The 27,101-nt window shown below is 40.2% G+C and overlaps 1 protein-coding gene across 1 annotated transcript in view; it reads right to left on the bottom strand.

Annotated features, from left to right (window-relative positions):
* The window catches only part of LOC150077728 (sorting nexin-17-like), a 229,762-nt gene that overhangs the window by 198,547 nt on the left and 4,114 nt on the right, over window positions 1-27,101 (bottom strand). The window contains exon 2 of the mRNA XM_090384829.1: window positions 5,233-5,307. Within this exon, the coding sequence (XP_090240955.1) occupies window positions 5,233-5,307 (75 nt within the window). The remainder of the gene's footprint in view (window positions 1-5,232; window positions 5,308-27,101) is intronic.

The following is a 27,101-nucleotide window of genomic DNA, read 5'->3' as shown; positions in this document are numbered from 1 at the left end:
TGCACTTTACTTTTTTTTTTTTTTTTTTATATATGTGAAATGAATTAGGAAGTGTTTGGGAAGTTTAGATCTTTTTGCAGATAAGCTTACTCTATTAGTTTGACAATTCATGGGGTATTCAATAGTAAGAAAAAGTGGGGGGAAGCCATGCTGTGTGAAGTAATGAAATTTTGGATATGGCGTACACATGGTAAGAATATACCCAGATCCTTGACATAACGTGTCCTCGACAATGCCCCCCGCATACACACTACTTGCACTCCCTCCAGTCACTATCTGGCAGAGTAGAGGTAGCAAGATTATACACTAGCTGATCGGGAAGCACCTAGAGAGTTACCAACAGATTCAGTCTGGTGTTCTAACTAGTGGCCGGCCTGTGAACACCGTTTTAGAGCTGTATCCTCGAAATGTAAGGAAGAGTGGATCTTGCCACGATGTTCATCATAACATCAAAAGTCATCAATCATACTGCATGATAGAAGAGATGGGGAAGGGTTGACCGGAACTTAGCTCTAGAGACTAAACATGGGTTCCACCCCTTCAAACCTCCAATAAGCAAAGTGGCGGTATTGCACCGGTTGATGAGAGTCATCTACCACCTAGTACTACTGACTGGTAACATAGAGGGGTGGCATTCCTCCACGTAGTGTGGGTGCCACACCTTGACCACTTTCGTTGACCACTTGACCGCTTATGTTAGTTCACACCTGGGTAGTCACCCACCGTGTGCTTTTGCAAGGTTATTAGTAGAGGCATATGATGCAAGAAAGCAAGCTTATTCAGCATCAGCAAAAAAAAAAAAAAAAAAACAACACACCATTCCCATTTCATCCCTCCGTTCGCTCGAAATACCTGTCCAGTTGAGCCTTAAATTTGTTTAGGCTATCAACTTCAACAAGTGATGGAAGTCGGTTCCACCAGCCAACCGCCCACTGGCCAAAGGCAAATTTCCGCACATCAATCCGACATCCGACCTTCCTCAATTTGAATTTATGCCCTCTGAGCTGACTATTCTGAGCAAGATGAAGAACCCCATTGGCATTGAGCATGCTCAAACCATTCAAAGCCTTATACACCTCTATCAGATCACCTCGCCGGTGCCTAGTCTCCAGACTCTGTAATTTGCAAAACTTAAGCCTTTCTTCGTAAGAGCAACCCTTTGTTCCATTCACTAATCTTGTTGCCCTTCTCTGTACCCGTTCCAGCAGCTCTACATCCTTCTTGAAATGAGACCTCCAGACCTGTATACAGTACTCAAGATACTTCCTTTGCTGCCTCCTTTAATATAACTGGATAGATCCCATCCACCCCGGGTGCCTTTCTTGTGTTTATCTTCAACAATTTCTCCTCCACTTTACTCCCAGTTATTTCAAGATTCTGCAGCTTACTGCTAGAGTTGAATACACCTCTGGCATTCCCCTCGCTGAATAACTCCTCATGTGTGAATGTCGATGCAAAATATTCATTTAGTTTGTTAGCTACCTGAGTAGGATCATCAACAGTTGACCCATCAATATCAAGTGGACCAATCTGATTCATCCCCTTCCTTCTAGAGTTTACATAAGTAAAGAACTCTTTGCTGTTTTTCTTTGCATCCCTTGCCAAGGATTTCTCGTAATCTGCCTTCGCCTGCCTAACCTCCTTTGTAACTTGGTTGCATATCAACTTGTATCTATCATAGGCTTCTGTGTCATGTGTTAATTTGTATGTATCCCATGCATTTTTCTTCTCTGCCATATGTCTCATTAGTTCATCTGACATCCATTTTGGCCTAAACCTTGAACAATATTTCTTAGTTGGTATGTAAAGCCTAGTAGCTTCCAAGATAAGTTCTTTGAATGCTTCCCATTTTGAATTTGCTGTTGGTAACATCATCAGTTGGTCCCACTGTATAGAATTTAAATACTGTCTCAGTCCATCGTAGTCGCCTTTACGGAAGCAATAACCCTTCCCTTTACCCCTAATGGTAGTTACCTCTTTGAGTAAATCGCACTTCAGCGCACTGTGATCACTGCCACCTAGTGGTTCATTTATCTGCAGATTCTTAATGCATGAAGAATCACTGCTGATAATCAAATCAAGAGTATTACTCCCTCTAGTTGCCTCCTGAACATGCTGATGTAGAAAACAATCATCCAATAAATCCACAAAAGCCCTGCTAGTGTGCGAGTGACCAGCCCCCAAATTCCAGTCAATATCTGGGAAATTAAAATCTCCCATTATAAGACTCTCTGATTTACTGGCCCACTCTATTTCCCTGTACAGTTTCTTATTATACTCATCAGAGTCATTAGGCCTATAGCACACTCCTACTCTCAATTTTGATCTCCCAATGCTTGTCACACCAAACTGACTCAACACTGCAATGTCCAGCGATGTCGACTGGCTTCACTTCCTTGGTTTTTATGTGTTTCTTAACTAATAGCATAACCCCTCCCCACTTCCTATCCTGTCTATCCTTTCTATACACATTGTATTCCCCAAATTCCAGTTCTGCATCCCTTATATCTGTGTGACACCACGTCTCTGATATCCCAACAATATCTGCCTTTGATGTTTTGAGCAATACCTCAAATTCATTTACCAAACTCCTAGCATTGGTGTACACGCAGGTATACATGCACCTGTTTCTATTCTTGGCTACCCTAACACAACCCATGTGTTTACTTGTACCGCAATGACTCCCAGCAGTCTCTGAAATATCCTGCATCTTGTTTTTCAGGCTTCTGCTCATTTCAATAGAAGCAGTGCAAGAATCACTTCCACCTCTGCCAGTGGCTACTGTTAATCTATTAGTCCTTGTATCCCCCCCAACTAGCAGTTTTCCGACCCCCCTAACTCTGCCTCGACAGCATTAGCAAAAATTCACCCACCACCGGTTGATGAGAGTCATCTACCACCTAGTACTACTGACTGGTAACATAGAGGGGTGGCATTCCTCCACGTGGTGTGGGTGCCACACCTTGACCACTTGACCGCTTATGTTAGTTCACACCTGGGTAGTCACCCACCGTGTGCTTGTGCAAGGTTATACCCAGGATTACTAAGTGTCCCACCATCGTGAAGGTGCAAGCAGAGTATTTGTCTTTCACAGACCATCCGGACTTCACCGAAATTGGGTCCACTTGACTTGAGTGTCACACGAATATCAGTTCCATCAGCGTTTTAGACTCCCAGGTAGCAAGTACAGCTTGTCTGGCATATTTGAGAGAATGTCTGTGACAACCTCAAGCTCCAAAGGTAGCTGTTTGTAATTAGCGTTCAACGGATATACTCTTTTAGTGCAACTCTAACTGAGAGAAGAAACTGGGTGTCTACAGTAATTAGTCTCTGATGAATTCTGTTGTTTACAAAAATTACTCTACACCTGAGAACTGAATATATCAAAGTGAATATAATACAGCCAATTTTTAGCTAATTTCCACTTATGGAAAAAAAAAAAATCTTTACCTAATTTCCACAGTATGAAGAGGTGTGTTCTATAGTGGTTGCACTGTATATTTATTTTTAATTGTATATAATCCACACGTATATTAAGTGGTTAACAGTTCACAGTAGTAATAATTACTGAGAATGATTAATCAAATATATACGTAATCAAAAATTCAGGTTGGTTAGGTTGGTTATTAGGATTTTTATGGTGCATAAGCATCTAAGGCTATTGTGCGCCAACAAAAATTCAGGTGCTTCCTCTATCTGTGTGTTTTTTGAAATAAATATGTTTGTTTGTTTGTTATTTGGTTTTTAGGAGCATTAGCAACTAAGGCCATATTGCTCCGGGGATATGTGGTGGCCATTCCCAGACCTTTCCGCATCCTCTGTAAATAAATACGGTTCCAAATTCTAGGTGCATTACTGACATACTTGTGCTAAAACTAATGCGGGTGTGTATGCGTGTGTGCAAAAGATTACATAAATTATCAGAAGGGATGGGTAAATGAAGTGGATATAGTTTTTTTTTTTTTCTGATACTGTATATCACTGAGTGGACAGAAATCATGGGATACCTACCTAGTAACGGGTAGGCCCACCTTTCACCCGGATAAGGGCAGTCACACGGCGAGACATCGAGTTCATTGAAAACGTTTCACAGATATTTCCATCCATGCTTGTTGCACTGCTGTCCATAATTCCATCGCATTCCTGGGTGAAGGATCCAAAGCTCAAACAGACCTTTCACAGCACCCCAAAGATGCTCCACAGGGTTTATGTCCAGTGAACAGGAAGGGCCATTCCATAGTGGTAAAATCTGTGGAATGCTCTTCAAACATGTTCTAGTCACCACGGCTCTGTGGGGAGGCGAATTGTCTTGTATAAAGGGATGCAGATGGTCTACAAGAATGGAAACGTAACCTGGACCATTCAGAGATGAGTCTAGATGAACCAGAGGTCCAACATGTACCAGTTGAACAAGCCCCGGACTATTACCTGCCTGAATAGTTCCTTGTTGGCATGACGGGTGCATAGGTTCATGTGGTTTCCGCCAGATATGCACTCTCTTGTTCGCTCAAAATAACTGGAAATGGGACTCGAGGAGATCCGTCTCCAATCATCCAAGGTCCGGTGGAGATGTTCTTTCACCCAGTTGAGGCATAGAGTCCTGTGTCGTGGTTTTAGCAGTGGGACTCTGGCTGGTCAGCGGTTTCCATAACTGATTGCAGATAATGATTGCCCAATGGCCTTGGTGGAGACAATTCTGGCACCTCCTTTGTTGAAGTTGGTGTTGATTTGTGCCACTGTTGCTCTCCGGTTGGCTGAAACAAATGCGAGACAGACGTTGACAGCCACATTCATCCACCACCTTTCTCTGCCCACAGCACTGTCTACAATGAGATGTTATTCTGAAAATGGCATATTCCCGATGCACTCTTGATACTGTTAAATGGGGATAGTGTAATTTCTATACCACCTCAGCGATAGAGTGATCCATGCTTCGGGCACCCACAATCATACCTCTTTCAAAGTTGGTTAACTCACAATGTTTATCCATACTGACATCAAATTACCGTAAACGTGAATGCAGTGTAGCTATATACCTGCCAAGCAGTAGGTTTGTCTGCTAGCGAGAGGGGTGGCAGTGTCACGTTGCCCAGGAACCAGGTTGCCCATGAATTCTGTCCTTTTGGTGCAAGTCTGCTTCCTTGGATCATTTTGTCAGTAAAAAAAAAATTACTGATAAAGTACATAGACTTTAAAGAATTTCATACAATCATCTTAGATAACAGAACTTACCTGATCATGTAGGTTGTGCAATTGTCGATAACGGACAGTACAGTGGAAGGCTCCATTTACATGTACATTATAAGCCTATAAAAAATGCATTATTATTTATTATGCTGATTGTATTTTGTGTTTATATTCTCTCAATTATAATATAACAACAGCTAAAATGGTATTGAAAGAAGCACATAACATGGTTGTTTGTTGTTGTTTGTTATTTGGTTTTTAGGAGCATTAGCAACTAAGGCCATATTGCTCCGGGGATATGCGGTGGTCATTCCCTGACCTTTCCGCATCCTCTGTATTTGGTGGTGACGGGCTTGAACCCCGGTCTAATCAAGAAGCGTGTGCTACGCACTGCTGCTCCTTCCCACCTGGCCATAACATGGTGATTCATAATGAATTAATTAACCATGAAAAACACTAATTAAACCATGTGATTTGTTTAAGTTAATTTTATTGTGTAAAAAGTATTACACAAAGTAAGTTAAGCTCCCACATAAAGAGCTACATAATAATTGGCAATATTTTCGGATATCTTATTGCATCCTGTCATTCCTGATTAGGCCTGAAAATTCAATAACAAATCCAGAAACACTGCCAATTATTAATTAATTCTATTGTGGAGGAATTTAACTTAATTCAGATACTTTTTTACAAAAAAAAAATTTGTTTAGATAAATAACTTGAATTAATTAGTGTTATTCTCATTTATCTAATACAACAGTACAAGCTAATGAAACTGTTTTATATTACCTGTAAGTGCAATGAAGCCATAGGCTTTTGTTGCATTGAAAAAAAAAAAAAAAAAAGTAGATAAGAAAATACAAATTATATGCTTCCCCCCTCACACAGGTAACTATCCAGTTGATCTTTGAATTTATTTAAACTATCACACTCAACTACCAGCGAGGACAACTTGTTTCAGCAATCAACAACTCGCTGGCTAAAAGAAAAATTTCGACAATCTAATCTAAACCTGTAATTTGAATTTATGACCCCTAGTTCTGGAATTCTTTATAACAGTGAGTTCCATCTCCATTCATTTTATTCATCCTGAGCAGAGCCTTATAAACCTCAATCAGATCACTTTTGAAGTGCCAAGTTGCCAAGTTCGATGGCCCAAATATCAGAATCTTTCCTCCAATATGTGGGCTGCAGAACTTGGCAACCTGGCAACTTTTTCAGATGAGGTCTCCATACTTGAACACAGTATTCCAAATGTGGTCTTATAATTGCCTTATACAGTGAGATTATGACCTACCTTCTCTACAGGATAAAGTTTGATAAATCATCGACAGAACACCATAGGCTTTCCAGGCTGCCTGTTTACACTGTTCAGAAAATTTCATATCTGCCTCTATTGTAATTCCCTGACATCTTTCCTCCTCCACCGTTTTTAATTCAACCCCACCACGTGTATAATTTATTTCTGGGTTCCTTTTCCCCAAATGTAAGACCTTTCATTTAGCAGTATTAAAACACAGCTACCACTTCTCTGACCATCTCTGAAGTCTGTTCAAGTTATCCTGAAGAAGCACTACTTGGCACTAATCATTAACAACTCTGCCAATCTTTACATCTTTTGCAAATTTTGATATCACACCTTCTTTCCCTTCATCGATGTCATTTATGAAAAGGAGAAACAACAGTAGTCCAATAACCAATCCCCACTCCTAACGTTATGTTACACCGATCTGAATAATATCCATTTCTCACAACCCACTTCCTTCTGACCTGCCACCACCCAGCACACCAGCTATCCCAGCATCCCATCCATCTTAGAATCTTACCAATAATCCCAGCCTGTTCAAGCTTATATAGTAACCTCTCATGAGGGACCAAGTCAAATGCTTTGCTAAAATCCAAATAAACTATGTTATTTGGATTCTAGGGTCTGCAAGGGTATATCTGCCAGGGGCAAAGGTTAATGACGTAGAGCGGATATCATCTTTTAAGGGTACAAAAGGTAATATAGTTGTACACGTTGGCACTAATGATATTAAGAATAGCAGACCGGCAGAATTACTTAACAAGTACAGGTCACTGTTGAAAAAAAGCCATGAATTAGCGTTGAATTTGAAAGTGTCTGCAATTCTGCCCACACACGATAGGAGGGAGTATATGATGAGAGCCTTGTCGATCAATTAGGCCCTAGAAAGATTGTGCAAGGCTCAAGGGGTAGAATGATTTTCAGCCTGGTCTGTACTTGTTAACAGGAGAGACTGCTTCTACAGGGATGGGATACACTTAAATAGAAAGGGTACAAGAATTGCTGATGCTATCGAGGCAGGGTTAGGTCGGTCAGAAAACTGCTGGCTTAGGGAGATACAAGGACTAACAGATTAACAGTAGCCACTGGCAGAGGTGAAAGTAATTCATGCACTGCTTCTATTGGAATGAGCAGCAGCCTGGAAAACATGATACAGGATATTTCAGAGACTGCTGGGAGTCATCGTAGTAGTAGTAGTAGTGGCATGTGATGCAAGAAAGCAAATGTATAAGCTTATGCAGCATCAGCCAAAAAAAAAAAAAAAATCACACCATTCCCTCCAAATGCCTGTCCAGTTCCTCCTTAAATTTCTTCAACCTATCAACTTCCACAACGACAGATGGAAGTTTCTTCCAGCAATTAACCACCCGCTGGCTAAAGGCAAATTTCCGCACATCTATTCTACATCTGTCCTTTCTTAATTTGAATTTATACCACCTTAGGTTCGTAATCTGAACAAGTGGAAGGATCCCATCAGAATTCAGCGTGCTGAACCCATTCAAGGCCTTATACACCTCAATCAGATCACCGCGCAGGTGCCTAGTCTCCAGCCACTATAATTTGCAGAACTTAAGCCTCTCTTGGTAAGAGAATCCCTTCATTCCCCTCACCAATCTTGTTGCCCTTCTCTGTACACGCTCAAGTAAATCTACCTCCTTCCTAAAATGAGGCCTCCAGACCTGTACGCAGTACTCAAGGCATGGCCTGACCATTGCCTTATACAGAGGGATAATCACCTCCTTTTCCCTGTTAGCAAAATTCCTATATATCATTGACAAAACCCCATGACCTGCCCTGGCAGCCTGTCTGCATTACTCAGAAAACTTCATATCTGACTGCACAATTACTCCCAGGTCTTTTTCATTTTCTACCACCTTAAGTGTAGTACCACACAGTCGGTACGTTTCTATGGGGTTACTTATACACCTTATGCAGTACTTTGCATTTGTCAAGGTTAAACTTCAGTTGCTACTTCTTAGCCCATATGCCCAAATTATCTAGATCCTGTTGCAGTAGCACACTGCCAGTACTGTCATTAACAACCCTGCCAACCTTTGTATCATCTGCAAACTTCGACACTAAGCCTGATATACCTTCATCAATATCATTGATAAATATACAAAACAACAGTGGACCCAACACCGAACTGTGGGGCTCCACTAATAACATTAGTCCGAGAAGAGCAGCACCCATTGATTACCACCCTCTGTCTTCTCGCACTTAACCATCCTTTTATCCATTGTAGCAACTTAGCCTTAATACCATTCTGCTCCAATTTGTACAATAGTCTTCCATGAGCAACAGTGTCAAAAGCTTTCCTGAAATCCAAATATATGATATCAAAATTATTTTTTGCATCCAGTTCCTTTGTAACCACATCATAATATCATATCAAATTTGTCAGACAAGACTTTCCCTTAACAAACCCATGCTGTGTCTGAATTATTGCTGCAGTCTTGTCTAGATGATCCTGCAATGCATCTTTAACCAGCGACTCCATTATTTTCAGCACATTATTTTAATGTACATCTCCAGTTCCCAAGGACTGGAGATGTACATTTGTACATCTCCAGTCCGTGGGAACCTCCCGTGAGTCCAAGAATGCTCTCATAATTATGGCTAAGGGTTTGCATAGTTGCTTTGCCGCCTCCTTTAATATAACTGGATAGATCCCATCCACCCCAGGTGCTTTTCTTAGATTTAACTTCAACAGTTTCTCTTCCACTTTGCTCTCGGTTATTACAAAATCATTAAGTATCTTGCTACAATTTGATAACCTTCTGCCATTTTCAAACCTTAATAATTCCTCATGTGTGAATGTAGAGGCAAAATACTCATTCAGTTTGTTTGCTATCTTAGCAGGATCATCAACAGTCGAACTATCGATGTCAAGTGGACCAATCAGATTCATTCCCTTCCTTTTAGAGTTTATATAAGTAAAGAAATCCTTGCTGTTTTTCTTAGCATCATTTAGCATTAGCATTAGTAGAGGCATATGATGCAAGAAAGCAAGCTTATTCAGCATCAGCAAAAAAAAAAATAAATAAAAAAATAAACAACCACTACTCCCATTTCACCCCTCCATTCGTTCGAAATACCTGTCCAGCTGAGCCTTAAATTTGTTTAGGCTATCAACTTCAAAAACAAGCGATGGAAGTCTATTCCACAAACCAACTGCCCGCTGGCTAAAGGCAAATTTCTGCACATCTATCCGACATCCGTCCTTCCTCAATTTGAATTTAAGCCCTCCCAGGTGATTATTCTGAGCAAGAGGAAGAATCCCATCGGCACTGAGCATGCTCAAGCCATTCAAAGCCTTATACACCTCTATCAGATCACCTCGGCGATGCCTAGTCTCCAGGCTCTGTAATTTGCAAAACTTAAGCCTTTCTTCGTAAGAGCAACCCTTTGTTCCATTCACTAATCTTGTTGCCCTTCTCTGTACTCGTTCCAGCAGCTCTACATCCTTCTTGAAATGAGGCCTCCAGACCTGTATACAGTACTCAAGGTGTGGCCTGACCAATGCCTTATACAAGGGAATAATCACATCCCTGTCCCTGCTAGAAAAATTCCTGTATATCATTGACAAGACACCATGAGCTACTCTTGCAGCTCGTCTGCACTGCTCAGAGAACTTCATATCTGCCTGCACAATTACCCCCAGGTCCTTTTCATTCTCTACCACTGTCAGCATAGTACCACAGAGTTGATACGTTGATCTGGGTTTACTGTTTCCCATATGTAGTACTTTACATTTGTCAATGTTAAACTTCATTTGCCACCTCTCAGCCCATCTGCTCAACCTTTCCAGATCCTGTTGCAGCAGCATAGTATCAGTAGTGTCCTTAACAACCCTGCCAACTTATGTATTGTCTGCAAACTTCGACATTAATCCTGATACACCATCATCAATATCATTTATAAATACAGAAAACAACAATGGACCCAACACTGAACCCTGAGGAACTCCACTAATAACATTAGTCCACGTTGAGCAGTGTCCATTGATTACCACTCTGTCTTCTGCCACTCAACCATCCCTTTATCCATAGCAGCAATTTGCCTCCAATGCCACACTTCTCCAATTTGTGCAGCAGTCTTCCATGCGCAACAGTATCAAAAGCCTTTCTAAGATCCAAATATATAATATCAAAGTTATTCCCTGCATCGAGTTCTTTTGTGACTACATCATAGTATCCAATCAAATTGGTCAGACAAGACCTGCCCTTAACAAACCCATGCTGTGTCTGAGCTATGACTGAATTCTTGTCCAGATGATCCTGCAGTACTACTTTAACCAGTGCCTCCATTAATTATCCTGGGACCGAAGTTAAACTAACAGGTCTATAATTACTTGTGTCAGCCTTTGATCCTCCTTTGTGAATTGGGATTACATTTGCACATCTCCAGTCCATGGGTACCTCCACTGAGTCCAAAGAAGCTCTCATAATTATGGCTAGGGGTTTGCTTACTTCCTTTGCTGCCTCCTTTAATATAACTTAGAGGGGAACAGGTATCCTGTGTGTTATCAGACACTCGGCCTAAAACACTGATGGATCCAATATCTCTCTATTACAGAAGATTTAGGAGAAGTCCGGTTGGCCTGCCTCCCTAAAATCCACTCATGCACACCTTCTCGATGGTAAGCCCTGTTACGTCACTTAGGTGGCAACGAACGTGTAGAGTGGTTCTCTTCAAGATGCCTGGTCAGCATGAAGAGGAAAAGACCAACCCCTCCAGCAATATGAAAGCACAATGAAACAAATGGCCCTCAGTCCCCAGCAGCTTTCACTCTCCCTCTTACGGAAGCGAGAGGATTAGAGTGGAAGCAGAGGGTGCTAAGAATCTCTGGGTACGACCAGGCTGCCATGCACGGAAACTGAACTTGGCCTGTTATAACGTAAGAACCCTCATCGGTGAAGACAGGATATTAGAGCTGGAAAACGAATTAGAAAATGTGAATTGGAATATCATCGGTTTGGCTGAAACAAGAAGAAGAAATGAATCACTTATAAGTCTATCAAGTGGAAATCTGCTGTACACCAATGGAAACAGTGAAAGGAGTGAAGGTGGAATTGGGTTTCTGGTCCATAAAGATTTTAAAAACAACGTTTTGGAATTCAAAAGTACATCACCAAGAGTGTCAAGACTAATACTAAAGATTTCTAAGAGATACAAGCTAAAGATTATAACGATTTATGCACCAACATCGAGCCATGATGATGAAGAGGTTGAAGAAATGTACACTGAAATTGAGAGTCTTCTAGATGAGCAGAAAACCCACTACACTATTATTATGGGAGACTTCAATGCTACGGTTGGAAAAAGACAAAACAGCACAGAAAGGGGAACTATAGGAAATTTTGGAATTGGTGAAAAAAATGAAAGAGGCGAAAGACTTGTGGAATTTGCAGAATCTCAAGGACTGTCAGTAATGAACACTTTTTTCAAGAAAAGGGTGAACAGAAAGTGGACATGGAAGAGTCCAAATGGATTAACTACTAATGAAATCGACTTCATCCTCACTAATAGAAGATATATTGTGAATGATGTCACCGTCCTAAATAAGGTAAAATGTTGGAAGTGATCACAGAATGGTAAGATGTACACTTCATATAGATGTAGGAAAGGAAAGGAAAAAACTGACTCGAGTAAATAATACAAAGGTCTTTGAGATAACAGAAGAGGAGAAAAAGCAGTATGTACTGGAACTTAAGAACAAGTATGAGCTTCTGCAGACTGCTGAGGACCAAGATATCGACAAGGAATATTACAACTTTTTGAAAGTGATAAAGCCCAAGAAACCTATAGGGAAAAAGAAATCCAAAGAAGAAAAAATTAGTCAAGAAACACTTGTCATGATGAACCGAAGACGACAAATGAAAAGCAAGAAAAACACTGACAGGGAGAAAATTGAGTATACTGAGTTATGCAAAGCCATTAGAAAGAGACTCAGAGAGGACATAAGAAGATTTAACACAAGAAAAGTAGAACAAGCATTAAGGGAAAACAAAGGATTTAAATCAGCGGCCATGAGCAGTAATACAGAAAGACAAATGATACTGAAACTGAAGAATAGCGATGGTGTACTTATAAACAGCAGAGAAGGCATAATTCAAATAGCAGAAGACTACTATAGAGAATTATACAAGGAGCAGGGGAATGATGCCAGCAGTGGGGAAGATGGATTGCAAAGTAGCAACACATACGACATACCCAATATTCTTCCTGATGAGGTAGAACATGCATTGAAGAAAATGAAGAATCAGAAAGCCCCGGGGGAAGATGAAGTTACTGTAGAGTTGTTAAAATTGGGAGGAAGAGACATAACACAAAAACTGGCAAGGCTCTTCACAAAGTGCATTAGAAAAGGTGTGACGCCTAAGCAGTGGAATAATGCAATCATAGTTTTGCTGCATAAGAAAGGAGATAAATCAGAAATTGGAAATTATAGACCAATTAGCTTGTTATCCCACATCTACAAGTTGTTCACAAGGGTCATTACTAACAGATTAGAAAGAATACTTGATGAGAATCAACCGAAAGAGCAAGCTGGCTTTAGGATAGGATTCTCAACTATGGATCACCTTCACGTAATATCACAGCTAATGGAGAAAGCAAATGAATATAAAACACCATTATGCCTGGCATTTGTGGATTATGAAAAGGCATTTGACTCCATACAGCATAAGGCAATGTTTCGGGCACTGGAAAGACAAGGCACTGATACCACATATATTATGATTTTGAAGAAAATATACGAGAGTGCTACCTCCTTTATTAGACTAGACAAAGACAGTAGGAAATTTAAAATTGAGAAAGGAGTTCGACAAGGAGACACAATATCTCCTAAGCTGTTTACTGCTGCCCTTGAGGAAGCTTTCAGAAGATTAGACTGGTCACAGAAAGGAGTCAATGTGAACGGAGAGTACCTAAACCATTTGCGATTTGCAGATGACATTGTGGTCATAAGCCATGATCCCAAAGAATTAGAGGAAAATCTTAATCAGTTATGCACAGCTAGTAAGGATTTTGGACTAAAGATGAATATGGCTAAAACAAAAGTAATGATGAACAAGTATGCCACAGAAAGAGACAATGATTGAAGGAGCAGTAATTGAAAAGGTGGAGTCATATACTTATCTGGGACAAGTTATTAGCTGTAATAATGATAAATGGCTGGAAGTCAAGAGAAGAATAAATTTTGGATGGATAGCATTCAGGAAATATAGTCACATACTGAAGAGCAATATCCCAGTTTGTCTGAAACGTAAAATAATGGACCAATGTATACTCCCCACCATGACTTATGGAAGTGAAACTTGGGCACTCACCAAAAGAATGGAAGAGAAGCTGAGAACCACACAGCGAAGAATGGAACGAATTATATTGGGAATCAGACTGTTAGATAAGAAGAGAAACACATGGATTAGGCAACAAACTCAAGTAAAGGACATTCTTATCAAAACTAAAGAACTAAAATGGTCTTGGGCAGGACACATAGCTCGAAGACATGATGACAGATGGACTAAGAAAATAACAGAATGGTATCCGAGAGGAGCTAGAAGAAAACCTGGAAGACAAAGGCGGAGATGGATAGATGAAATTCATGAGTTTGTGGGTAGTAAATGGATGTCCAGTGCTCAAAACAGAAGCAACTGGAAAGTTGCTGGAGAGGCCTTCATCCTGCAGTGGATTGAAAATGGCTGATGATGATGATGATGATGATTAATATAACTGGATAGATCCCATCCACCCCGGGTGCCTTTTTTATGTTTATCCTCAACAATTACTCCTCCACTTTCCTCTCAGTTAATAGAAAATCATCTAGCTCACTGCCAATGTTTACTTCACCTACGACATTCCCCTTCCTGAATAACTCCTCATGCGTGAATGAAGATGCAAAATACTCGTTTAGATTGTTAGCCACCTGAGCTGCATCCTCAACTGTTGAACCATCAACATCCAGTGGACCAATCTGATTCATCCCTTTCCTTCTTGAGTTTAAATAGGTAAAGAATTCTTTTCTGTTTTTCTTTGCATCCTTTGCCAAGGATTTCTCATAATCTGCCTTTGCCTGCCTAATCTCCTTTGTGACTTGGTTACAGATCAACTTATATCTATCATAGGCTTCCACGTCACCCATTAATTCGTATGTATCCCATGCATTTTTCTTCTCTGCCATATGTCTCATTAGTTCATCTGACAACCATTTAGGCCTGAACCTTGAACAATATTTCTTGGTTGGTATGTAAAGCCTGGTAGCTTCCAAGATTAGTTCCTTGAATGCTTCCCATTTTGAATTTGCTGTTGGTAACATCATCAGTTGGTCCCACTGTATAGAATTTAAATACTGTCTCAGACCATCATAGTCGCCTTTACGAAAGCAAAAACCCTTCCCTTTACCTCTGATTTGCCAAGGATTTCTCGTAATCTGCCTTTGCCTGCCGAATCAACCTTTGCCCCTGGTAGATATACCTGGGTCCTGTTCCACCTATCCTTTTTACAAAGGATACAAGTAAACACATGGGTTGTGTTATGGAAGCTAAGAATAGGAACAGGTAAATGTATACTTGTGTGTGCACCAATGCCAGGAGTTTGGTAAATAAATTTGAGGTATTGCTCAAAACATCAAAGGCGGATATTGTTGGGATATCAGAGACGTGGTGTCACACAGATATAAGGAACGCAAAACTGGATTTTGTGGAGTACAACGTCTACAGAAAGGATAGACTGGATAGGAAGGGAGGAGGTGTAATGCTATTAGTTAAGAAATACATAAAATCCAAGGAAGTGAAGCCAGTGGACACCGCTGGACAGTGCAGTGTCGAGTCAGTTTGGTGTGACATAAGCATTGGAAGATCAAAATTGAGAGTAGGAGTGTGCTATAGGCCTAATGACTCTGATGAGTATAATAAGAAACTGTACATGGAAATAGAGTGGGCAGGTAAATCAGAGAGTCTTATAATGGGGAATTTTAATTTCCTGGATAATGACTGGAATTGGTGGGCTGATCACTTGCACACTAGCCATGCTTTTGTGGATTTATTGGATGATTGTTTTCTACGTCAGCATGTTCGGGAGGCAACTAGAAGGATTACGTAATACTCTTGATTTGATTATCAGTAGTGATTCTTCATGCATTAAGAATCTGCAGATAAAGGAACCACTAGGTGGCAGTGATCACAGTGGGCTGAAGTGGGATTTACTCAAAGAGGTAAATGGACTGAGACAGTATTTGAATTGTATACAGTGGGACCAACTGATGATGTTACCAACAACAAATTCAAAATGGGAAGTATTCAAAGAATTAATCTTGGAAGCTACTAGGCTTTACATACCAACTAAGAAATATTGTTCAAGGTTTAGGCCTAAATGGATGTCAGATGAACTAATGAGACATATGGCAGAGAAGAAAAATGCATGGGATAAATATAAATTAACATGTGACACAGAAGATTATGATACATATAAGTTGATCTGTAACCAAATTACAGAGGAGATTAGGCAGGCGAAGGCAGATTACAAGAAATCTTTGGCAAAGGATGCAAAGAAACACAGCAAAGAGTTCTTTACTTATGTTAACCCTAGAAGGAAGGGGATGAATCAGATTGGTCCACTTGATATCGATGGTTCAACTGTTGATGATCATGCTCAGGTAGCTAACAAACTAAATGAATATTTTGCATCAACATTCACACATGAGGAGATATTCAGTGAGGGGAATGCCAGAGGTGTTTTCAACTCTGATAGTAAGCTAGATAATCTCGTAATAACTGAGAGTAAAGTGGAGGAGAAATTGTTGAAGATATACACAAGAAAGGCACCTGGGGTGGATGGGATATATCCAGTTATATTAAAGGAGGCAACAAAGGAAGTAAGCAAACCCGTAGCCATAATTATGAGAGCTTTCTTGGACTCAGGGGAGGTACCCATAGACTGGAGATGTGCAAATGTGACCCCAATTAACAAAGGAGGGTCAACGGCTGACAAGTAATTATAGATCTGTGAGTTTAACTTCTGTTCCAGGAAAATTAATGGAGCCACTGGTTAAAGAAGTACTGCAGGATCATCTAGAGAAGACTTCAATTATAGCTGAAACACAGCATGGGTTTGTTAAGGAAAAGTTTTGCCTGACCAATTTGATTGGGTATTAGCATTAGCAGAGGCATATGATGCAAGAAAGCAAGCTTATGCAGCATCAGCCAAAATAAAAAAAAAACCTTACACTTCAACCCTCCATTCATTCAAAATACCTGTCCAGCTGAGCCTTAAATTTATTTAGGCTATCGACTTCCACAACAAGGGACGGAAGTCTCTTCCACTAATCAACTACCCGCTGGCTAAAGGCAAATTTCCGCACATCTATCCTACATCTGTCTTTCCTCAATTTGAATTTATGGCCTCTCAGGTAATTATTCTGAGCAAGCGGCAGTATCCCTTCAGCATTGAGCATGCTCAAACCATTTAAGGCTTTGTACAAATCTATCAGATCACCTCGCCGGTGCCTAGTCTCCAGACACTGTAATTTGCAAAACTTAAGCCTTTCTTCGTAAGAGCAACCCTTCGTTCCGTTCACTAAGCTTGTTGCCCTTCTCTGTACTCATTCCAGCAGCTCTACATCCTTCTTGAAATGAGGCCTCCAGACCTGTATACAGTACTCAAGGTGCGGCCTCACCATTGCCTTATACAAGGGAATAATCACCTCCCTATCCCTGCTAGAAAAATTCCTGTATATCATTGATAAGACACCATGAACTACTCTTGCAGCCCATCTTCAGTGCTCAGAGAACTTCATATCTGCCTGCACAATTACCCACCAGGTCCTTTTCATTCTCTACTACTGTCAGTGAAGTACCACAGAGTTGATACGTTGTTCTGGGGTTGCTGTTTCCCATATGTAGTACTTTACATTTGTCAATGTTAAACTTCATTTGCCACCTCTCGGCCCATCTGCTCAACCTTTCCAGATCCTGTTGCAGCAGCATAGCGTCAGTAGCATCCTTAACAACCCTGCCAACCTTTCTATCGTCTGCAAACTTGGACATTAAGCTTGATATACCATCATCAATATTATTTATGAAAACAACAATGGACCCAACACTAAACCCTGAGTGACTCCACTAATAACATTATTCCATGATGAGCAGTATCTATTAATTACCACTCTCTGTCTTCTGCCACTCAACCATCCCTTTACCCAAAGCAACAATTTGCCACCAATGCCACACTGCTCCAATCTGTGCAGCAGTCTTCCATGTGCAACAGTATCAAAAGCCTTTCTAAGATCCAAATATATAATAGCAAAGTTATTCCCTGCTTCCAATTCTTTTGTGACTACATCATAGTATCTAATCAAATTGGTGAGGCAAGACCTTCCCTTAACAAAACCATGCTGGGTTTCAGCTATAACTGAATTCTTGCAAAGATGATCCTGCAGTGCTTCTTTAACCAGTGCTTCCATTAATTTTCCTGGAACAGAAGTTAAACTCACAGGTCTATAATTACTTATAGACCTGTTCTGGTCTGGTTATCAGCAGTGATCATTCATGTATTAGGAATTTGCAGATAAAAGAACCACTAGGTGGCAGTGATCACAGTGTACTGACTTGGGATTTACTTAAAGATTTAATTACCATCAGGGGTAAACGAAAGGGTTTTTGCTTCCGTAAAGGCGAGTACAGTGGTCTCCGACAGTTTTTAAATTCTGTACAGTGGAATCAACTGACGATGTTACCAACAGTAAATTCTAAGTGGGAAGCATTCAAGGAATTAATCGTGGAAGCTACTAAAAGTTTCATACCTATTAAGAAATATTTTTCAAGGTTTAGGCCTAAATGGTTGTCAAATGAATTAATGAGACTCGTAACAGAGAAGAAAAATGCATGGGATGAATATAAATTATCAAGCGACTCAGAAGCCTATGGCAGATATAAGTTAATCTGTAATCAGGTCACAAAGGAGGTTCGGCAGGCAAAGGCAGATTACGAGAAATCCTTGGCAAAAGATGCTAAGAAAAACAGCAGGGATTTCTTTACTTATATAAACTCTAAAAGGAAGGGGATGAATCTGATTGGTCCACTTGACATCGATGGTTCGACTGTTCATGATACTGCTCAGATAGGAAACAAACTGAATGAGTATTTTGCATCTACATTCACACGTGAGGAATTATTAAGGTTTGAAAATGGCAGAAGGTTATCAAATTGTAGCAGGGTGCTTAATGATCTTGTAATAACTTAGAGCAAAGTGGAACAGAAATTGTTGAAGTTAAACGTAAGAAAAGCACCTGGGGTGGATGGGATCTATCCAGTTATATTAAAGGAGGCGGCAAGGCAACTAAGCAAACCCTTAGCCATAATTATGAGAGCATCCTTGGACTCAGGGGAGGTTCCCACGGACTGGAGATGTGCAAATGTATCCTCAATTTACAAAGGGGGATCGAAGGGTGACACGAGTTATTACAGACCAGTTAGTTTAACTTCTGTTCCATGTAAAATAATGGAGTCGCTGGTTAATGATGCATTGCAGGATCATCTAGACAAGACTGCAGCAATAATTCAGACACAGCATGGGTTTGTTAAGGGAAAGTCGTGTCTGACAAATTTGATAGGATATTATGATGTGGTTACAAAGGAACTGGATGCAAAAAACAATTTTGATATCGTATATTTGGATTTCAGGAAAGCTTTTGACACTGTTGCGCATGGAAGACTATTGTACAAATTGGAGCAGAATGGTATTAAGGGTAAGTTGCTACAATGGATAAAAGTATGGTTAAGTGCGAGAAGACAGAGGGTGGTAATCAATGGGTGCTGCTCTTCTTGGACTAATGTTATTAGTGGAGTCCCACAGGGTTCGGTGTTAGGTCCACTGTTGTTTTGTATATTTATCAATGATATTGATGAAGGTATATCAGGCTTAATGTCGAAGTTTGCAGATGATACAAAGGTTGGCAGGGTTGTTAGTGACAGTAATGGCAGTGTGCTACTTCAACAGGATCTAGATAATTTGGGCAGATGGGCTAAGAAGTGGCAACTGAAGTTTAACCTTGAAAAATGCAAAGTACTGCATATGGGTAGAAATAACCCCAGAGAAATGTACCAACTGTGTGGTACTACACTTAAGGTGGTAGAAAATGAAAAAGACCTGGGAGTAATTGTGCAGTCAGATATGAAGTTGTCTGAGCAATGCAGACAGGCTGCCAGGGCAGGTCATGGGGTTTCGTCAATGATATATAGGAATTTTGCTAGCAGGGAAAAGGAGGTGATTATCCCTCTGTATAAGGCAATGGTCAGGCCACGCCTTGAGTACTGCGTACAGGTCTGGAGACCTCATTTTAGGAAGGATGTAGATTTACTTGAGCGGGTACAGAGAAGGGCAACAAGATTGGTGAGGGGAATGAAAGGATCCTCTTACCAAGAGAGGCTTAAGTTCTGCAAATTGCAGTGGCTGGAGACTAGGCACCTGCGCGGTGATCTGACTGAGGTATATAAGGCCTTGAATGGATTGAGCACACTGAATTCTGATGGGATCCTTCCACTTGTTCAGATTACGAACCTAAGGGGGCATAAATTCAAATTAAGAAAAGACAGATGTAGAATAGATGTGCGGAAATTTGCCTTTAGCCAGCGGGTGGTTAATTGCTGGAACAAATTTTCATCTGTCGTTGTGGAAGTTGATAGCTTGAATAAATTTAAGGAGGAACTGGACAGGCATTTGGAGGGAATGGTGTGATTTTTTTTTTTGGCTGATGCTGCATAAGCTCATACATTTGCTTTCTTGCATCACATGCCACTACTACTACTACTACTTGTGTCAGCCTTTGATCCTCCTTTGTGAATTGGGGTTACATTTGCACTTTTCCAGTCTGTGGGTACCTCCCCTGAGTCTAAAGAAGCTCTCATATTTATAGCTAACGGATTGCTTACTTAATTTGCTGCTTCCTTTAATATAACTGGATAGATCCCATCCACCCCAGGTGCCTTTCTTGTATTTATCTTCAACAATTTCTCCTCTACTTTACTCTCAATTATTACAAGATCATCTAGCTCACTGCCAGTGTTTACTTCATCTATGTCATTCCCCTTCCTGAATAACTCCTCATGTGTGAATGTAGATGAAAAATATTGATTTAGTTTGTTAGCTACCTGAGCAAGATCAGGAACAGTTGAACCATCGATATCAAGTGGACCATTCTGATTTATCCCCTTCCTTCTAGAGTTAACATAAGTAAAGAACTGCTTGCTGTTTTTCTTTGCATCCCTTGCCAAAGATTTCTCATAATCTGCCTTCACCTGCCTAACCTCCTTTGTAACTATCATAGGCTTCTGTATCACAGGTTTATTTATATGTATCCCATGCATTTTTCTTCTCTGCCATATGTCTTATTAGTTCATCTGACATCCATTTAAGCCTGAACCTTGAACAATATTTCTTAGTTGGTATGAAAAGCCTAGTAGCTTCCAAGGTAAGTTCTTTGAATGCTTCCCATTTTGAATTTGCTGTTAGTAACATCATCAGTTGGTCCCACTGTATAGAATTTAAATATTGTCTCAGACCATCATAGTCACCTTTACGAAAGCAAAAGCCCTTCCCTTTACCCCTGATGGTAGTTACCTCCTTGTGTAAATCCCACTTCAGCACACTGTGATCACTGCCACCTAGTCGTTCCTGTATCTGCATATTCTTAATTTTTTTTTTTTTATGAGAACCCCAAACACGAGACGTATTATAACCTATAGTACTTAGTACCGTGCTTGGGTTGGAGGTTGAGAAGACGAAAGAAGATATTTGTTGATATTGGACTTGAACTTCTGTAGATTGTAATTTTCAGGAAATACGTATGAAGGAAGGTTGTTCCAGAAAACGGCAGTTGAATGAATAAATGAGGAAGATGAAAAGTTGGTTCTGTGGGTTTGAAGTTGGACAGTAAATGGATGTTGGCTGGTGGCGGCACGTGTTCGGACTGTTTTGAAAGAGAGAGTGGGAATTATAGAAGCCAATTCAGAAGAACAATGCCCATGGAAGTATCTGTAGAAGAGGCATGCAGCAGAAACAGTGCGTCTATGAGAAAGCGAGTGGAGAGACTCTGTTAGAGATGAATCATTAATTAACCTAACTGCCCTCTTCTGAATGGAATCAACAAGCCTGAGAGAGGTTTTGGGGGCACCACCCCAGATGTGGGAACAATATTTCATGGCAGGGCGGATTTGCGATTTATACAGAGTGAGCAGCTGTTTGGGAGAAAAGTAACGCCGAGAGCGAAAGAGAAAACCAAGTTTTTTAGATGCAGAGGAAGCAATATTTGTAATGTGCTTGTGCCAAGAGAGATTAGAAGTCAGGGTAATCCCCAAAAGAGATATATCATTTTGCCTAGAAATCGGAGTGTCACTAAAGATAAGCATAGGAGCAGAAGAATCCTTTTTGCGAGATATAAGACAAGATTGAGTTTTAGAAGGGTTGAAATCAACTAAGTTGTCTTTGCCCCACTGGAGAATTACCTGAAGATCGGCATTTAAGGAATTGGTAGCAGATTTTCGAGAACTTGAAGCTGATTGAGCTGGACAAGGTTTCTCAAAATGGAAGGTTGAATGTAATGTGCTATCATCGGCAAAACTATGGATAGGATTTCCAGTCAATGGAAGAAGGTCATTGATATACAAGAGGAAAAGAGTGGGGGAAAGAACTGAACCTTGGGGGACACCGGCATTAGTGGAGAAGTTAGAAGACAGAGAACCATCTACCATCACCCTCAGTGAGCGATCAGAGAGAAAACTGGATAACCAATTACTAAAAACAGTTGGCAAACCATAAGATGGAAGCTTGTTTAGAAGACCTTTATGCCAAACACGATCAAAAGCCTTTGAGATGTCAAGAGCAACTACTTGTGTTTCACCGAACCTTTCCATTGAATTAGTCCATAAATGGGTAACATAAGCCAGAATATCACCAGTGGATCGACACTGACGGAATCCATACTGGCGATCGTTGATCAGACGGAAGGTTTCTAGGTAGTTTAAGAGTTGGCGGTTAATTGATTTCTCCATTACTTTGGAAAGAGTAGAAGTAATTGCAATGGGACGATAATTGGATGGGAGGGATTTGTCACCCTTTTTAGGAACTGGCTGGATATGAGCAAATTTCCAAGCAGAAGGAAAAACACCTTTGGAATAAGAAAGTGAAAAAAGGCAGCAAAGAATAGGAGTAAGTTCAGGAGCACAGGTTTTGAGAAAAAGTGGAGAAATACCTTCAGGACCTGGAGCTTTCTTAGCATCAAGATTCATCAAAATCCTTCTGATATCCTTTTGACGGAAGACCACAGGAGGCATTGAATGGAGCGTGTTAGGAATGGTGGGAGGTGTTTTACCAAGATCATTAATACATGAGCTCAAAGAAAAATGGGATGCTAGCAGGTCAGCTTTATCCTTGGCTGAAGTGACAACAGAACCATCTGGTTTGGACAGAGGTGGGAGCAGAGATGGGCAAAAGTTGCGGCCAATAGCTTTGGCAAGAGACCAGAATGCTCGGCTACCATTAGGGCAAGAAGCAAGTTTTCTACTCTTAGCCTGTTCATACTCTAGTTTGGACTGATTAATAACTGCTTTACAATTGTTGCGAGCTTTGGTGTAGGCAGAAAATGAAACTGAAGAATTAGAAACAAGCCAATTACGATATGCAACATTCTTCTCTTGGACAGCCCCTTAGCACATTTATTGGAAAACCAAGGTTTAGATAAGGGACGAGATTTTAAAGTGGAGTGTGGGATAAAGGATTCCATTCCTGCAAGAATAATTTCACTGACACGATCTGAGCAAACGTTGACATCAGAAGTTTTGAAACAGTAATCAGACCATGGAAAAGAAGAAAAGAAGTCTCGCAGGTCATTCCATTTTGCATTCTTGTAATGCCAAACAATACGAGGTTGGGAATAGCCATGAGATAAAGGTTCCATTGGAGAAGAGACAATCACCAAGTTGTGATCTAAAGTGCCTAAAGGAGCTCTCACTTCAACCTTGTACTTAGAAGGGTTGTTTGTGAGAAAAAGATCAAGCGTATTGGCTGTATGATTAGGATTGTCCGGTATTTTTGTAGGTAAATGAACAATCTGTGCTAGACCATTAGTAATTGCAAAAGCCTCAGCATCTTGATCAGCTGGGTCGGTGTGACTAGAAAACGGAAGCCAGGTGGAGTTGTGAACATTAAAATCACCAAGGAAAATTACCTCACTGTTAGGAAAGTTGGACTGGAGAAAGTCAAGTTGCAGTGGGAGGAAGTCAAAGAGCTCCAAGTGATTAGTGGAGTTCGGAGAACGTTAGAGACAACAGATGAATCTGACACAATGAGGTAGAGAGATTTTAAGCCAGAGAAGATCAAAGAGAGGAGATTCCAAATTGCCAAGTCTCTGACAGGGAATATTAGAACGGACATATGCACAAGTAGCACCTTTGAGTCGAAAGGGATCATACAGCAAATAATTTGGACATCTGAGATGAGCAGTAGTTGAATCAACTGATAACTGAGATTCAGTCAGAAAAAGTACGTGGGGTTTGGAAGACTGCAAGTGGAAATGGACATCATTGAGATTAGAATTGAGACCACGTATATTTGTGAAATGAATTAGGAAGTCCTTGAATGAATTAGGAATGCATGAAGAATCACTACTGATGATCAAATCAAGAGTATTGCTCTTTCTATTTGCCTCCTGAACATGCTGATTTAGAAAACAATCATCCAAAAAATTCACAAAAGCCTTGCTAGTGTATGAGTGACCAACCCACAAATTCCAGTCAATATCTGGGAAATTAAAATCCCCCATTATAAGACTCTTTGATTTACTGGCCCACTCTTACTGATTTACTGGTACAGTTTCTTATTATTCTCATCAGAGTCATTAGGCCTATAGCACACTCCTACTCACAATTTTGATCTCCCAATGCTATGTCACACCAAACTGACTCAACACTGCACTGTCCAGCGATGTCGACTGGCTTCACTTCCTTGGATTTTATGTGTGGGTACTATTATGGGTACTAATAGGTACTATGATGCAGTCACAAAAGAACTGGATGCAGGGAATAACTTTGATATTATATATTTGGATCTTAGAAAGGCTTTTGATACTGTTGCACATGGAAGACTGCTGCACAAATTGGAGCAGTGTGGCATTGGAGGCAAATTGCTGCTATTGATAAAGGGGTTGTTGAGGGGGAGAAGACAGAGAGTGGTAATCAATGAACACTGCTCATCGTGGACTAATGTTATTAGTGGAGTCCATTAGGGTTCAGTGTTTGGGTCCATTATTGTTTTCTGTATTTATAAATGATTTTGATGGTATATCAAGCTTATGTCAAAGTTTGCAGATGATACAATGGTTGTCAGGGTTGTTAAGGACACTACGCTTCTGCAACAGGATCTGGAAAGGTTGAGCAGATGGGTTAAAAGGTGGGAAATGAAGTTTAACATTGACAAATGTAAAGTACTACATATGGGAAACAGCAACCCCAGAGGAAAGTATCAACTCTGTGGTACTACGCTGACAGTGGTAGAGAATAAAAAGGACCTGAGGGTAATTGTGTAGGCAGATATGAAGTTCTCTGAGCAGTGCAGATGGGTTGCGCGTAGTTCATGGTGTCTTGTCAATGATATACGGGAATTTTTCTAGCAGGGATAAGGAGGTGATTATTCCCTTGTATAAGGAAATGGTCAGGCCACATCTTGAGTACTGTATGCAGGTCTGGAGGCCTCATTTCAAGAAGGATGTAGATCTGCTGGAACGAGTACAGAGAAGGGCAACAAGATTAGTGAATGGAACAAAGGGTTGCTCTTACGAAGAAAGGGTTAAGTTTTGCAAATTACAGTGTCTGGAGACTAGGCACCAGCGAAGTGATCTGATAGAGGTGTATAAAGCCTTAAATGGTTTGAGCATGCTGAATACTGATGGAATTCTTCCTATTGCTCACAATAATTACCTGAGTGGGTATAAATTCAAATTGAGGAAAGACAAATGTAGGATAGATGTGCTGAAGTTTGCCTTCATCCAGTGGGTAGTTGGTTGGTGGAACAGACTTCCATCCCTTGTTGCAGAAGTTGATAGCCTAAATAAATTTAAGGCTCAGCTGGACAGGTATTTCAACCGAATGGAGGGATGAAATGGAAGTGTTTTTTTTTTTTTTTTTTGGCTGATGCTGCATAAGCTTGCTTTCTTGCATCATATGCATCTACTAATGCTAATGTTGAAATTGTTCCCTAAATCCAGCTCATGAGAAACTGTATCAAAATAGCCTACTAAGTTAGTTAAACATGATTTACCCTTAACAAAATCACAGTGTGTGTGTGTGTCCTCCAGAATGTGATATCCATCTAAATATCCATGGATTGCACTCTTAATCATCACCTCTAAGGTTTTTCCTATCACTAAAGTCAGACTAACCAACCTGTAGTTACAGACTTCACTCTTAGAACTGCTTTTATGTATTAGCGATACACTGGCCCTTCTCCAATCCAAAGGAATCTTCCTCTGTTTGTCTACTAGACCCGTTTGTCTACTAGACCAGCCTTAGAATACATACCACAGGCTATACAAATGACGAAGTCGTCACACCAAAAATGCCCACAGGCATTTCCATAAATATAAATATAAAAATTTTGTGATATATTTTTTGGTTTTTACTAATCTGCATATTGTGCAAATAAAAAAAAAAATCCAGAAGAGCTAAGGAAAAAATCATATTGCTCTACCCAAGACTAGCCAACTGCAGCCTCAATTAGAAGAGGCCTCCTCCATTTAGAACAAATGATGTGAGAGACCCACTATACTGTGGGGGTCTATGGAGGACACAATACTGCAAAGATATATAAAACATATTTTGCAGAATATTGCAAAAGATATATTTATAAGTATACATTTTTAATGAAAGCTTGTTTATAGATTGTCTAGTGTAATGTGTAAAACACATACTGGCTTCAGCATGTCCACTCTCAATGGATGGATTTTTATGAATTTTACATCTCTCCCAAAAAAAAAAAAAAAAAAAAAAAAAAAAAAGTTTCAGCAATGCCAAATTTCATTAAAATCAAGAAAAGATATTCGCTTTTTTTTATTTTTTTAGACACATCTCAGGTTATCTTGTATGATGGTGTTGAAAAGCTAAGGAACAAACAAAAAAACTTGAGTAAAATTTTTAAATGCAAATAAAAATAACAAAATATTTCTCATTTATGAGATAAAAAGTCCATATTGCCTCAAAAATAATGTTGCTCACATCTTACAAAATATAAATCAAGTAACAACCCAAAAGCAACCTGATTTTGGAACTTCTGTATTTTGTATTTCGTGTTTATCGATGGCACTATCAATTTCAAGACAGCCATTGTTAAAATGTAAAGACATCATCTGGTTGTTCTTTGAAAGAGAAATATAGGAAAAATTGAAACAATTCAAAGTCAGGCTGAATGAGGCTTGCAAAGTTTTAGGGCCACTGGCAACCATTGAACTACTTCCAAAACACAAAACCTGTCTCTTGAAGACCTGTCTTAGGATATCCTTGTGTCATCTAAGAGCAGGCGCCTCCATAGCCAGGTGGGAAGGAGCAGCAGTGCGTAACAC

This window comes from Mastigoproctus giganteus, chromosome 11 (genome assembly GCF_048544385.1).
Source record: "Mastigoproctus giganteus isolate SK-2022 chromosome 11, ASM4854438v1, whole genome shotgun sequence".
Classification (NCBI taxonomy): domain Eukaryota; kingdom Metazoa; phylum Arthropoda; class Arachnida; order Uropygi; family Thelyphonidae; genus Mastigoproctus; species Mastigoproctus giganteus.
The sequence above is the reverse complement of the archived record's forward strand: the minus strand, read 5'-3'. Positions and strand labels throughout refer to the sequence as shown.